Source organism: Pongo abelii, chromosome 5 (genome assembly GCF_028885655.2).
Source record: "Pongo abelii isolate AG06213 chromosome 5, NHGRI_mPonAbe1-v2.0_pri, whole genome shotgun sequence".
Taxonomy (NCBI): Eukaryota; Metazoa; Chordata; class Mammalia; order Primates; family Hominidae; genus Pongo; species Pongo abelii.
This window is the reverse complement of record NC_071990.2, coordinates 130,574,610-130,589,917: the sequence shown is the minus strand read 5'-3', so window position 1 is coordinate 130,589,917 and position 15,308 is coordinate 130,574,610. Positions and strand designations below refer to the sequence as shown.

The 15,308-nt window shown below is 35.9% G+C and overlaps 1 protein-coding gene across 3 annotated transcripts in view; it reads right to left on the bottom strand.

Annotated features, from left to right (window-relative positions):
- LAMA2 (laminin subunit alpha 2) overlaps positions 1–15,308 on the bottom strand; it is a 652,245-nt gene that overhangs the window by 416,248 nt on the left and 220,689 nt on the right. For all 3 annotated transcript variants that reach the window (XM_054558144.2, XM_054558145.2, XM_054558146.2), the window contains exon 4: positions 11,840–12,082. In XM_054558144.2, the coding sequence (XP_054414119.2) occupies positions 11,840–12,082 (243 nt within the window). The remainder of the gene's footprint in view (positions 1–11,839; positions 12,083–15,308) is intronic.

Here is a 15,308-nt window from a genome sequence, read left to right as displayed (position 1 = left end):
CTGAAATATTGACAACAGTTTATAATTTTCAGTTCAGAAAACATTTTCTATAATAAATTGCAATGAATATAAGTAGAACTTTTTTTTTTGCAGTAAGGTGCTAGCATATTTAAATGCTTGTGTGCCTATCTGTACAATACTAACAATGGCCAAGAGTGGCTTCTATGAAACCATACTGTCTTTCACAGAAGAAGTAACAGGTCTACACAATGAAATCTGAAGTTTATTTGGATCAAAACTGACAAGCTTTGAAGAAAAGTCCAGAAGATTAGCAGTTTAATAAATTTAATGGGATAGAGGGCTGTCTTTTCTGACAATGGGATCGATGATGTCAATTCAATTCAGATAGAATTTTACATGAGTAGTCAATTAATAATAAAAATAACAACAGAAAGAATAAGCTTGAGCCAAATAAAAGAAAAATGTAATTTTTAAAGTTTTGTTTGACCAAAAATGTATTTACCTGTTGGTTTACTTAATGTTTTCATAAATTTTACTATAAGATGGAGAATTACTACATCTCTGTCAAGATAATATTGATATAATTACATACAGTTTTTAGAAATATATCTCTTTTAAGTCATTTAAAACCCTAGTTTCTACAACATCACTTATGCGCACAAAGTGGTTAACTATGTTCCAAAAATATAATTTTATTGGTTTTAGCAGCCAATTTTAAAGACTTCATAAAAGGATTTATGTATTAAGGCATTTCAGAACTTTATTTCAAAATGTAGTGACATTATTATAATGGGTCTCAACTATGTCTAACACAGCATTTTGTTCTCTTTTATAGCAATGGACAAGAAAAAGATTATTAGAGGCCTTCCTTGTGGAGCATTAAAGTCGTAGTCAAAAACTGAAACGTGTACAATGCTTGAGAAGTTCTGCAGTACTTTCACCACACAACATGGGTTCTGTTGCCCACTTATAAAAGTAATGCATTGACTAATATCTCCCTATTTCTCCCAGCCTCTGCCCCCAACATAGAATCAACAGATTCTGTGTTTAAAATGTTCCTGATGAGAAATCTTGTCCTATCCATTTTATCACTAGCCTATTTAATATGGTGTGGCCCCTGGGACACCCACACACTAGCAGGCTCCATAACCATGCCTGAAAAGAAGTTAAACTCAATAGCTCATTCTACAGGTATATTGGAAGGAAGTTAAATTCAAATAGTAATGCTATAGTGGATGCAAATTAATGTTTAAAAACATTTTCTAAAGCCCTTTTTAAGTAGCTTCTATTGGATCTCCTTTAATGTGATCCTTATTAAAACCAAATCAGGTATGCGTTTTGAGGAATCTTCTGTGAGTAAAACCCATATCACCTTCCTTATATGTTTATAGTATTTGTTCAACCATTAGTCAATCATTTCATATAGTAAACTTTTAGAGGAATAACATGTCTTAGGAACTTGGATAGCAAAAAAACAAAACAAAATCTTAAAATTGCTTTAACAGTTATGCATATAAGTTACTATTATTGTCTTGGGAAGAAATGTTGGTCAGTGGATCTTCTGTATTGCTATTAGCTTTTGGGATTTAGTATTGAAGGGAAAATGTAAGTTCCCTTAAAAGGGAAGGTCTTTTAAGAACAGCTGAAAGGGAGGCTACAGATGGGTCGAATGGGGGAGGTGTGTAGGGGGGCGGGATTAAGGAATACAAGCCCTCTCTAAATGTGGGTTACTTTCACTGAGGTTATTATGGTCATATCTCCTATTGCCATGTAGAAGCAATGAATAAAGACACTAAAACACTAGACAAAGTTATATTTAGACATCAAAAGCTCAAAATAGGCTAAGAGTAAAATGATCAAAAGTAATGCAAAAAGTCACTTTAAAAATTATTAAAGCAAACAAAATTCTGACAAGTATATAGCACAATTGAAATACATTAAATTCCAGAAACAAAAATAAAAAATATTTAAAAAACAACACAAAAGAAATATAAATATACATCATTTGCCAGAATAAAGCTTGAAGCAGAAAAACTGATAAATATAAATATGCCAAGATAAAATTATTAAGATCAGCATTTTAAAATCATTAAAAAGATTAAAAAATGAGCAAGATAAAGAGGTTAAGAAATCAATTAAAGTGAAGGTTAAAAAAACCTATTAGATATAAAAATGAAGTAATTCATCAAAGCTAAAAGGTAAAGAATTTTTTTAACCTAAAACATGAAAATACTAAAACCCCAAAATAAAAAATATGCAGCAGCTCAAACTCAGGCCTGTGCAATCTCACATAGAGCTTCAGCAGGACCTGCTAGGAGGGGGGGACTCCTGAGCTTATAGGGCAGAGCAGATTTTCCAGGAAACCCCAGACACAGAAGAAAACTTTTAGCTTTGTACCTTTCTGGTGCTCTGAGAATACACTGAATTCAAATCACAGCTCCAAAAATTAGTAGCTGTGGAACCCTGGGAAGGTTATTGGACCTCTCTGTAATACCTGTTTCTCAACCGTAAAATGGGACAACTATTAGTATATATGAATTTATATATGGGAAATTTCTTAGATTAACACCCTCCATAAAATAAATGTGCAACAAATGCTGGCCATCATTTGTTATTGTTATTATTATTGTTGTGGTTTTATTATTATTTTTGTCTGCTTGGCCCTGGATTAACCCTACATTAGCATTGAGACCCTCACCTATTCCTTCTGGTCCTCCAACTTCAGCAAGCTTGTGGTGTTTTGCTTTGCTTATTCCTTCAGTCTTGTTCAGTAGCCTCTGCCTTCCCTAGCCATGGCCTCATGTGGTATGGCTGTGTCCCTCTCATGCTCCCCACTCGCATTCCAGGCTGAGCCACCTCAGTCATTTCATAGTTAGGAGTGGGCTTAAGCCAATGTTAGCTACTGAACCTTGAGAATGAAAAGGCTGGAAATACTATCATATCGTAGAGGTTAAAGAGAGTGTTGCCATAAAAATCTAAATTGATCTTTATTATAACCATGTAAACTGGCTGGGGCACATATTAGATGGTTTACTCTTCTTTCTGAACCCTATTGTTAATCCTTGGCAGAGCTACCTGAAAGCCAAATCCAGGTAATTCCCCAAAAGTCAGTGTGCAGTGTCTTTGTACCTTCTTTCACAACCCTAAGCTTCCTTACCTAGCTTAACAGAAGCTTACCCTTCTGTTCCATCTCAGTGGATCCTGTTCCACAACACTGAGAGAACCACGTCTCTTAAATATTGGTGTTTTCTCCTCAGGATTCCATTCTCATTCAGTTTCTCGGGCCATCTTTGTTTTTCAACAATACTGCATTAATTTAACAGGGATTTGTGGATATTTTCTGGGCATAATACATATTTTTTTTTGGAGGAGTAAGGGAGTCCAGTAACTGATCAACAGAGAAAAAGGAGGAATATAATCCTCTTAATTTTATCTTTATTTTATTAAAAAGATGTATTTTTAAAATATAACAATAAATTACCTTAAATAAATTATGTATTTTATGTGTGTGTCATTCCAAAATATTTCAGCTGTTCTGTGTATTCCAACCAGAGTTGAAACATTTCATTTTTTAGAGGACTCCGTATAAACCTCATTGTAAGGAGGTACTTTAATATTGTTGCACCAGGTACTGACTGGCCCCACATTGGTCTAAAAAGAATTATTTTTAGAGAAAGGAAGCTGAAACCCCAGATAATTATTTACCTAAATTTCTATTGAAAACCAATACAAATTAGTAATACTCCGCTGTTTCTCCCTAAAGGAACAATTGCAAGGGTAATTGAGAAAGGCTAGGTCTTCATTTCCATTCCCTCATTTCCATACAAACTCACATGCGAAATCATGTTATAACCTTAACAATGTTATATCAAAGGAGAATTTCTGAAACATTTTTAATACAGTCTTGGGTTTGTGTCTTCCTTCTCCTGTATTTGCAATTCTAAGGATCACCATAATGTCAGATGATGAAAAGAGGAAGAAAAATATTCTGTCTGTATATATAAAATTCTGTCACATAGGAAATCAAAATAATATCAAAGCTCTACATACAGTTTACAAAAAAAAAAAAGTGTCTTCAAGATTTAATGATGGTTTCTCCAGGGATTTTTATACAAGCCTGCCATGTTTCAAAGCAGAATCAAAGTGAATCTAAGTTCCATTGAGCTGCAGTCCAGGAGAGTGAGAAGGTGGTGGTAAGAAGGAAATGAAATCATATGTAAATAACTTAAAGGCCTCTGTATGAGGAAATGGAAGCAAAATCACTATGGTAACCATGAATATTTAGTTAGCAGTCTAGTGACAATCCAAATAAATTAAAAGCAATAATGTGAGTCAAAGAAAGGGAACAGTCTCATACAACAGAAAAATATTATAATTTTAATTCTAGGATCTCTAAAGCAGTGCCATCTAGAGAGTTCGTTCTCCTCAATATTATTACTATGATTCTTCTCTCAGCTACACCTTTGACCATCAATAACCTAGTTTTAGTTGGAAGTTTATTTGCTCAACTCAAACCTGCCAAGAGACTCAGTCCAACAAAACCTATCACATTTGTTGACAGAAAAAGTTAGTCTCTTTCTTCAGTTGGAAGTAGTTAGAATGACCAATATTCTTTCCCTAAATAACTGGTGCCCTGTTCTCCTACAAGGTTTAAAAGGCTGGAAATAGCTGAACATTAAGCCAGGAATACAGACATAAGAATCACCAAGAGTACTTGTTTAAAATATACATAGGGCTTCCTGAGCCTCTGACAAATCTAATGAATTAAAAGTTCTGGTCTCAGGAGTAGCTATTTTTCAAATGCTCCTAGGTGATTTCCAAGTAAAGCCAAGTTCTCAGGGTGCTTCCAAGTGGCAGTTCTTGTAAGCAGTTCTCAGTAGCATCTGGGCTACTGCTTTCTGCAGAGGCAGCACTTGGGCTGTGATAGTAGCTCTCGATGGCTTGGTTCCCTGGGGCACTGCTGGACATGCATGTTATGTAGCTGTTCCCACAAGAGCTCTACTCTGTGGTTGGCCCCAAAATAATGGAGGCCTCTGCAGTCTGTTGCTTCATACCCTGCAACTCCTATTAGGGAGCTCAGTATCGTTTGCTCAAAGCAGGACAAAGTAGGGTCCCTGCTGAGCCTTCTCTTGGCATTGATGATAGAAAATTGCCCTTCTAAAATAAAACTGTTTTAAGGCTTTTGCTCAGAGCCTCCTTCTATTTGCAGCCTGGATAACGACATACCCAGTCATATTATTATCTCGCTTATATCCTCCATTATCCCTCCTTTGCCAGGCCCTGAGACGTGATACCTTATGATTATCTCATAGCTCAGAATGAGCTTCTCTTCTCCCTTTGGGTGCAGGCCTAGGATGCTTGGCTTCAGGGTTAAGCTCTTTCTTGGTAGTAGTTGAACCTAGTTCTCTAGGGCACTGGCAAATCCACATGATTAACATTTGTTGATCTCTTGAAATCAATGTGGAGTGGAGGGCAGAGAAGGGGCCAAACCAAACCATGAAGGGAAACAGGTGGGAGTAGCTGGAGTAACAAAAAAAGCCAAATAAAACATCAGAGATGATGCAATTAAGATTAAAGAGGCTATAAGGAAAGGCTAGACCTCTCCAGTGATGATACGGACATAGGGCAGTATTGAAGTTTGGATACAGAGGCTGAAATGGAGGGCTTGAATATCCTTTAATAGATTGATGAGAAATTTACCTAAGGTATCTTTCAGCTCTAATGTTCTAAAGATTTTGGCACATGTCTCAAAAATTCTCTAGACAAGTGGAAATATAATAAACTTTAGACTCAGTAGATTTGGCATTAGTCTCAAGAAAACTATTTCCTATTAATGTTCTAAGCCTAAAACATGAACATTGTTGTCTAACTAGTGTGTAACAATTGAGACATATTTATTTCATAATGCCTTGTTACATGGGTGGGCCTTAAAAATCCCTCTGGGCCAGGCATGGTGGCTCATGTCTGTAATCTCAGAAGATTGTAACTTTAGAAGACTAAGGTGGAAAGATCACTTGAGGCCAGGAGTTTGAGAACAGCCTGGGCAACATAGCAAGACCCTGTCTCTACAAAAAATTTTAAAAAGTTAGCTGGAGGTTGATTTTTTTAGGTAGGAAGATTTCTTGAGCCTAGGAGTTTGAGGCTGCAGTGAGCTATAGTCATGCCACTGAACTCTAGCCTGATCAACACAATGAGAACCTGTTTGTAAAGAAGAAAGAAAAAAAAGGAAGGAAGGAAGGAAGGAAGGGAGGAAGGGAGGAAGGGAGGAAGGGAGGAAGGGAGGAAGGGAGGAAGGGAGGAAGGGAGGAAGGGAGGGAAGGACTTGTTTTTCTGATTTCTGACATATTTAAGGAATATTTTGAAGGTCTGAAAGAAAATGACCATTCAATGCTTAGTCAAAAATATACATTACAAATCACAGTAAATATTTAGATACTGTTGTCCACATTAAAAATCTATCTAAAATATATATACCTCCTATGTAACCATAAAAATTAAAAATAAAAACATTTTAAAAATCTACCTATTAATAGAAGCACAAGCCCCATAGACCAACAAAAAAGAAAAAAATATATGCATATATTAATAAAAAATGATTGATGCAATGAGAAACTGTTTCCACTGTAGTATTGGTTCCCAAAATCCAGACGCCCAGTTTAACCATGAAAAAACATCAGGCAAACCCAAATTGAATAATAGTCCATAAAATATCTCTAAATATCTCTTAAAACTGTCGTAGATCAATGACTAAAGGCAAAATAGTACCTGAATTGGATCCCAGAAGAGAAAAAGTGAAATTGGTAAAATGAATGAAACCTGAATAAGGTCTGTGGTTTAGTTAACAATAATGTATCAACACTAACTTCTTAGTTTTAACATGTGTATTGTCATTATTTAAGATATTATTCCTAGGGATAGCTGGATGAGGAAATGTGAGGATTCTCTATAATCTTCATACATGTGTGTAAACTTAACATAATTCCAAAATAAAAAAAATTAAATGCATGTGCAACTTCGCTTCTATTTATGGTAGATTATACAGTAAGAGTCAACACTCTCAATGATAACAACTAGACAAACTGGATAAATATACAAAAACATGTTTAAAGCCATGTGAGGGCTATCAAGAGAGTGAAGATAACCTTCTCAACATCAAGGACAAAAGAGATGTCTAGACAGGTGATTGGTACGTTGTGACAGCTTTTGTCCTGTGAGCATTTTCCTGTCCAGAGACATGGCTGAGAGACTGAGCAGCACTTTTGACAGCCCTGCTGTATTAGGAGGACAAAAGTTGGATTCCAGGACTGCATGGGTGGGACTTTGGTAATTCCCACACACGCTGGCTTGGACTCCAAAGACAAGCAGCATGGGAATGAGTGTATACTGGAATTAAAGCAGCTGTCATTGGGTTATAGCAACGCTTTGAATCATCTGAATGTCCCAGAAATTTGAATCCCTAAAACTGAATTAAGATGATCCAGATTTCCATTGCCTGGCAGTAGCATCAGAAAACTCACACAGGATGAAGACAATATACTAGCTCTCAAATTATTTCTACACATTCTCTTTCAAATACAACTTCTGTTATACAAAGATAATCAGGCACATAAGAATGTAAGACAGCATAAAAAGAATCAGCAGATGAAACAGAAAATAAAATATATCCAAAAAGGCCATATATTAGAATTATCAGACAAAAACTTTTAAAAATAATTTTTACTTTATGGTCAAAGAGATTAAAAATAGAATATTGAAAATTTTAGAATAAATCATATTATTAAATTAAAATTTTACTATAAATATAAAATTTCAAGGTAAAATGAGAAACAACTTCTATTTGAAAATGAACCAGGCTGGGCACGGTGGCTTATGCCTGTAATCCTAGCACTTTGGGAGGCCAAGGCAGGCGGATCACGAGGTCAAGAGATCGAGACCATCCTGACCAACATGGTGAAACCCTGTCTGTACTGAAAACACAAAAATCAAGTGGACATGGTGGCACGTGCCTGTAATCCCAGCTACTCAGGAGGCTGAGGCAGGAGAATTGCTTGAACCCGGGAGGCGGAGGTTGCAGTGAGCCGAGATGGCGCCACTGCACTCCAGCCTGGGTGACAGAGTGAGACTCTGTCTCAAAAAAAAAAAAAAAAAGACAGAAAGAAAAAAAGAAAATGAACCAGAGAAATTTTGAAACTGAAAAATATATGAAATTAAGAATCCTATGAATAACTTTAATAGCAATATTTACATAGCTGAGAAGAGAATTAGTGAACTAGAAGTAATCCAGAAGAAAATACCTAGAATGAAGATACAGAAAAGACAAAAGGATGAAAACTAAAGAAGAGAGTTTAAAATACATCGTGTATACAGTAAAAAGTTCCAAGTCATTTTTAATTAGAATCATAGAGCAGAGGGAATGTGGAAGAAGCAATATTTAGAGAGGTAATGACTGAACAGTTTTCTGAACTGATGAAAGACATCACTCTGCAGATATGTAGAAAATAAAAAGGTACAATCTAAAGTAGCACTGCCCAACAGAACTTTGTGCAATAATGGCAATGTTGCTTTCTGCCCAATCCAGTGTGGTGGCTGCTAGTCCCATGTGGCTACTGAGTACTTGAAATGTGGCTAGTGCAATGGGGAAATGGAATTTTAATTTAATTTTGATTAACTGAAATCTAGATTTGAATTACCACATATGGCTAGTGGCTATTGTAGTGGGCAGTGAAGATCTGAAGCATCATAGTAAAACTACTGAAGAACAAAGATAAAGAAAAAAATATTTAAATAAATCAGAGAAAAGTCACTCCAAAAGATAGTAATCAGATAGCTGCATTCTCTACATAAGCAATGGAAATCAGAAAATAATAAAATGTGCCAAAAGAAAATAACTGCAAACCTAGAATTCTACATCTGATAACAATAACCCTCAACAATGGAGGTAAATTCTGTATGTACCAAATTTAACACATAGGCATTATTGGAGATGAATTTGCATCTTGGCTTTGAGACTTTTGAGATAAGAGTTGTCGCTGGTTTTCCCATATTCTGAGAAGTTATCTTCTCAATGTGCCTCCTTCCACTCAAGCAGGGGGAGATTTATCACTCTCTGTACACACTACTGCTATAATACTTATGCAATCATGTTTTATTTACTGGTTTATATGTTTGTTTCTCTTATTTGACTGTCACTTCTCTGTAAAGTTTTGAACATAAACAATTAATAATTGAATTCCAGGGATTATGTGAAAGTACATAATTTTAAAACTAAAGCTGATGAGTGAGATTTATTCCACAGCTACTTTGTCTGGATAATGTTAGATAAAAGTATCCAAAACTTTTAGAATATCCTCAAATGTTGTATGATAGCCAAAGCTATATTATTTTAGAAAATATCATGCTGCCTTCAAACAATTTGGGCATTGAACTAATTCATCTATTAAAGAAATTTCATCCCAGAGAGATTAAATCACTTGACCAAGGTCCCACAAATAACTGGAACCAGTACCAGAATCCAGGTCTTCTAATCCCATGTGTCTTTTTCTATGCCATGATATCTCAGAATTAGGATTCTTTCTACTTACATTAGATCCAGCAATACTGTATCTCCTCTGAACCATTTTTAAGTTTAGCGACTGTCAACTTTTAAAAGTCAACTTCTAGTCTTTACCAGATTATGGATGAAATATTTACCTGAGAATCAGAGACCTCAATTATTATTTCAGTTATATTATCATTGAGCTGAGAGTCTTGGAGAATATCACCTGTCTATTCAAAAAAGTAACATATTCCACAAAGTAAGCTATATAAAATGAATAGATAGCCTAGGAGAGGTCTGAATTTAATTCTTATTCTTCAATCTTATCATTCTATTGCAAATATTTTGAATTACTTTCTGTTCCTTATTTCATTCACTTCCCTATGAGTGACAAATAGATGTAAGGAAACATGTCACAGAGATAGTTCAGTCAGTTGCTCCTAATAGTTACCATCAATACGTAGTTTTTAGTAAGTGTCGTTTAGGAGTGAAAACAATACAGCCAATTAAAGAAACTAACTAATTAACTAACAAACACGTCTTTTGTTTCATATTGGCAGGCTGACTTGGTTTAAGGAATGGAGAACCATTATTAATGAAGGGAGAGAATGGGTAGGGTATATGCTTGTGACATGCATGTTACGTACCTGCCTAAGTGTATTTTATATTGCTTAATAAATTTCTGAATTGAATCATTTTTAAAGGTATAGAATAGTCTTAAATTATTAGAGAATTATTAGTCTTATGTAAACTGAATCTAGGATAAAGAATAATAAAAATTCAACTCAAAACTCTTTCTGCACTCCCTACTCCCATATCCTCAGGCCAAACTGGCCAGGAATTGGATGCCTCTAGGCACAAAGCAAGTTGAACAGCTGTTTGACTCACTGCATTTGAGTCCTTGTCATTTGGCAGATTGAGATTTCTGCTGAGAGTACCATTTGGAATGTTTTTCCCCAAAACTGGCATTTTTGAACATGGAATTTGAAATACAGTGAAGCACTGGTATACATTAATATAAAAATAGTGTCTAATGAGGGTCTGACAGATTTACGCCAAACACCTAATTTTTCCTAGAAGTGTTGAGAGATAACCCTAGATTGGCTGAGGTGGGCATGATAGAATGTGAATATGGGTTTTCTGAAAATGTAAATATAAATGATGATACTAGCTTCAGAAGTGTGGACTATGTGGGAGAGAATATCAGACATTAGTATCAATGGAGATGTACATAATTAGGTAGGATGAAAGGAGGTGGGTCACATATACTAAAGGGAGACAAGTTAGGGAAATATACTAAAGAAGTATTGGATAATCCAAGAGAATCACTAAGTCAAAGTTTGGGTATTTGAGAGAAGACTAAGGATAATAATAAAAATAATAGTAGTAACGGTTATTATTTCCTTAATGGCAATAAAACAATAAATATAGCACTTACAGAGTACTTAGTGTGCATTTCAGCATTGTTCTAATGCTTTAAATACAATAATGCATTTAATCTTCTTGGCAGTTATATGAGGTAAGAACTATTATTATTCCTGATTTATGGGCGATGAAATTGAGGTGCAGAGAATTTAAGTAACTGGATCAAGAACACACAACTAAGCCAGAAAACAGAAAAAAAATAAAATAAAAACCAACCCCCCTGCCCCCACACACAACTAATAAACTAATAACAACTGAAGCCATGGTTAGAATATGTGGCTTAAAATCAATGAATGAATCTAAAATCTTAATCACAGGATGAAAGACACTGGAGAAGTAGAACATATTTGAACTAAGCATATAACCCAGCTTGCACATCACTGAGAACCTAAGACTTCCTGCACATTACTGTTCCACAAAGCCCGACCCAGGGAAGAAACCCCACTGTAGCCCTATGTGGTGACAGCAGAAAAACATCAAAAGATTGAAAGAATTACTTTTCATTTGGGTCTTTCATGTGGATTACATTTCTTCACAAATTCATTTCTTTTGTCTCCAATCTTCAGACCGAAGTACACTCAAATGTAAGGCCACCTTTAAGGTCTCCAATCCTTCTCTAATCATTAGCAATCCTCATTGTTGAGAAAGTCTCTTTATATGTAAAATTAATCACTGACTTTCCAGATTAAACCTATTTCCTCTTCTCTGATCTTTACTGGAGATGGGAGACACATGGAGGTAGTTAAAATTCTAATCATCTCGGGTTTTCCTTTTTTATTTAATAACTCATTTAAATGTACTTTTGCTAAATCCTATTTTAAAATCTCCCTGACATTAATTACTGATACATTCAGGTCTTTCTGACAGGCCTATTTCGCCGTCTCAAATGTGCTTAAATGGTGAGTTTTCTCATCTTACCTCTCCATTTTCTAAGGGGTGTATCTTGGAGTAAAATGAAGTGCAGATGACCTCATCGTCTTTGGCATATGACGGTGGCCCAGTGCGGGGATAAATATTGTAAAGGGTTAGGCACTCCGTGTCTGTCACAGCATGATACTGCCAGGGCTTGTATTCAACATCATCAAGAGAGCGTTCCAAAATCCAGTTTCCAGGCCGGGGGGAGTTAGCTGCCTTCACAATCACATACGCGATCTGGAACACCTAGGGAAGAATAACAACAATAACATTGAATTCCCAAATATTCTCATCATTTTATGTCAAATATAAGTCTAAATGCTACAGTAGATTTTATTTCAGATTTTGTTCTATAATCTTATAATGTTCTCTGAAATGATTTTACTATTACAGGCTCATATTTAATAACTTTTTTTGCTAAGAAGTGATGTTTTGTTTGACAACCATGACTTTAAAAGAAATGGATTAAGACTGGATTTTAGTAACAACTCATTGGCAACATTTCACCTGATGTTTAAAGTTCCATTATAATTATTACCATCTAAAACATTTATTAATAGTACATACCAATTTACTCACCTTACTGTGTTAAAGACTGTAAAATACAAGCTAGAAATTCCCAGTGTGAATAGTGCTTGATAGTGTAGAAAACATGTTTACTTATATCACATAATCTTCAAAAAAGTGCCATTTAGAGGGAGTTAGTATGGTACAGCAAAAACAACATAAACACCTTCCTATATTCAGATTGTGGTTCTAGCATTGTGGCAGTAAATCCTCAATAAGTGTCCATTCCTTTACATCCCCAAATTGAAAATAATGGAGGAGAAATTCCAGTGTTATGAAGACAACAGATTGAACCTGAAACACATTAAATGAAGGGTTTTTGTACCTTCTCTTTACAAAAGGTAAACATGCAAGAAAAGAGGCGAAATAAAGAGGTATTGTTTGATTCTTCTCTCTTTTCTTCTTTACTAGTCTTGTTAGCGGTCTATCAATTTTGTTGATCCTTTCAAAAAACCAGCTCCTGGATTCATTAATTTTTTGAAGGGTTTTTTGTGTCTCTATTTCCTTCAGTTCTGCTCTGATTTTAGTTATTTCTTGCCTTCTGCTAGCTTTTGAATGCGTTTGCTCTTGCTTTTCTAGTTCTATTAATTGTGATGTTAGGGTGTCAATTTTGGATCTTTCCTGCTTTCTCTTGTGGGCATTTAGTGCTATAAAGTTCCCTCTACACACTGCTTTGAATGTGTCCCAGAGATTCTGGTATGTTGTGTCTTTGTTCTCATTGGTTTCAAAGAACGTCTTTATTTCTGCCTTCATTTCGTTATGTACCCAGTAGTCATTCAGGAGCATGTGGGAGTCTAAGTCTCTTTGTAGGTCCCTCAGGACTTGCTTTATGAATCTGGGTGCTTCTGTATTGGGTGCATATATATTTAGGGTAGTTAGCTCTTCTTGTTGAATTGATCCCTTTACCATTACGTAATGGCCTTCTTTGTCTCTTTTGATCTTTGTTGGTTTAATGTCTGTTTTATCAGAGACTAGGATTGCAACCCCTGCCTTTTTTTGTTTTCCATTTGCTTGGTAGATCTTCCTCCATCCTTTTATTTTGAGCCTATGTGTGTCTCTGAACATGAGATGGGTTTTCTGAATACAGCACACTGATGGGTCTTGACTCTTTATCCAATTTGCCAGTGTGTCTTTAAATTGGAGCATTTAGTCCATTTACATTTAAAGTTAATATTGTTATGTGTGAATTTGATCCTGTCATTATGATGTTAGCTGGTGATTTTGCTCGTTAGTTGATGCAGTTTCTTCCTAGCCTCGATGGTCTTTACATTTTGGCATGATTTTGCAGCGGCTGGTACTGGTTGTTCCTTTCCATGTTTAGTGCTTCCTTCAGGAGCTCTTTTAGGGCAGGCCTGGTGGTGATAAAATCTCTCAGCATTTGCTTGTCTGTAAAGTATTTTATTTCTCCTTCACTTATGAAGCTTAGTTTGGCTGGATATGAAATTCTGGGTTGAAAATTCTTTTCTTTAAGAACGTTGAATATTGACCCCCACTCTCTTCTGGCTTGTAGAGTTTCTGCCAAGAGATTCGCTGTTAGTCTGATGGGCTTCCCTTTGAGGGTAACCCGACCTTTCTCTCTGGCTGCCCTTAACATTTTTTCCTTCATTTTAACTTTGGTGAATCTGATAATTATGTGTCTTGGAGTTGCTCTTCTTGAGGAGTATCTTTGTGGCATTCTCTGTATTTCCTGAATCTGAATGTTGGCCTGCCTTGCTAGATTGGGGAAGTTCTCCTGGATAATATCCTGCAGAGTGTTTTCCAACTTGGTTCCATTCTCCCCGTCACTTTCAGGTACACCAATCAGACATCGATTTGGTCTTTTCACATAGTCCCATATTTCTTGGAGGCTTTGTTCGTTTCTTTTTATTCTTTTTTCTCTAAACTTCCCTTCTCGCTTCATTTCATTCATTTCATCTTCCATCACTGATACCCTTTCTTCCAGTTCATCACATCAGCTCCTGAGGCTTCTGCATTCTTCACGTAGTTCTCAAGCCTTGGCTTTCAGCTCCATCAGCTCCTTTAAGCACTTCTCTGTATTGGTTATTCTAGTTATACATTCATCTAAATTTATCAAATAGACGCAATAAAAAATGATAAAGGGGATATCACCACCGATCCCACAGAAATACGAACTATCATCAGAGAATACTACAAACACCTCTACGCAAATAAACTAGAAAATCTAGAAGAAATGGATAAATTCCTCAACACATACAACCTCCCAAGACTAAACCAGGAAGAAGTTGACTCTCTGAATAGACCAATAACAGGCTCTGAAATTGTGGCAATAATCAATAGCTTACCAACCAAAAAGAGTCCAGGACCAGATGGATTCACAGCCGAATTCTACCAGAGGTACAAGGAGGAACTGGTACCATTCCTTCTGAAACTATTCCAATCAATAGAAAAAGAGGGAATCCTCTCTAACTCATTTTATGAGGCCAGCATCATCCTGATACCAAAGCCGGGCAGAGACACAACCAAAAAAGAGAATTTTAGACCAATATCCTTGATGAACATTGATGCAAAAATCCTCAATAAAATACTGGCAAACCGAATCCAGCAGCACATCAAAAAGCTTATCCACCATGATCAAGTGGGCTTCATCCCTGGGATGCAAGGCTGGTTCAATATTCACAAATCAATAAATGTAATCCAGCATATAAACAGAACCAAAGACAAAAACCACATGATTATCTCAATAGATGCAGAAAAGGCCTTTGACAAAATTCAACAACCCTTCATGCTAAAAACTCTCAATAAATTAGGTATTGATGGGATGTATCTCAAATAAGAAGAGCTATCTATGACAAACCCACAGCCAATATCATACTGAATGGGCAAAAACTGGAAGCATTCCCTTTGAAAACTGGCACAAGACAGGGATGCCCTCTCTCACCACTCC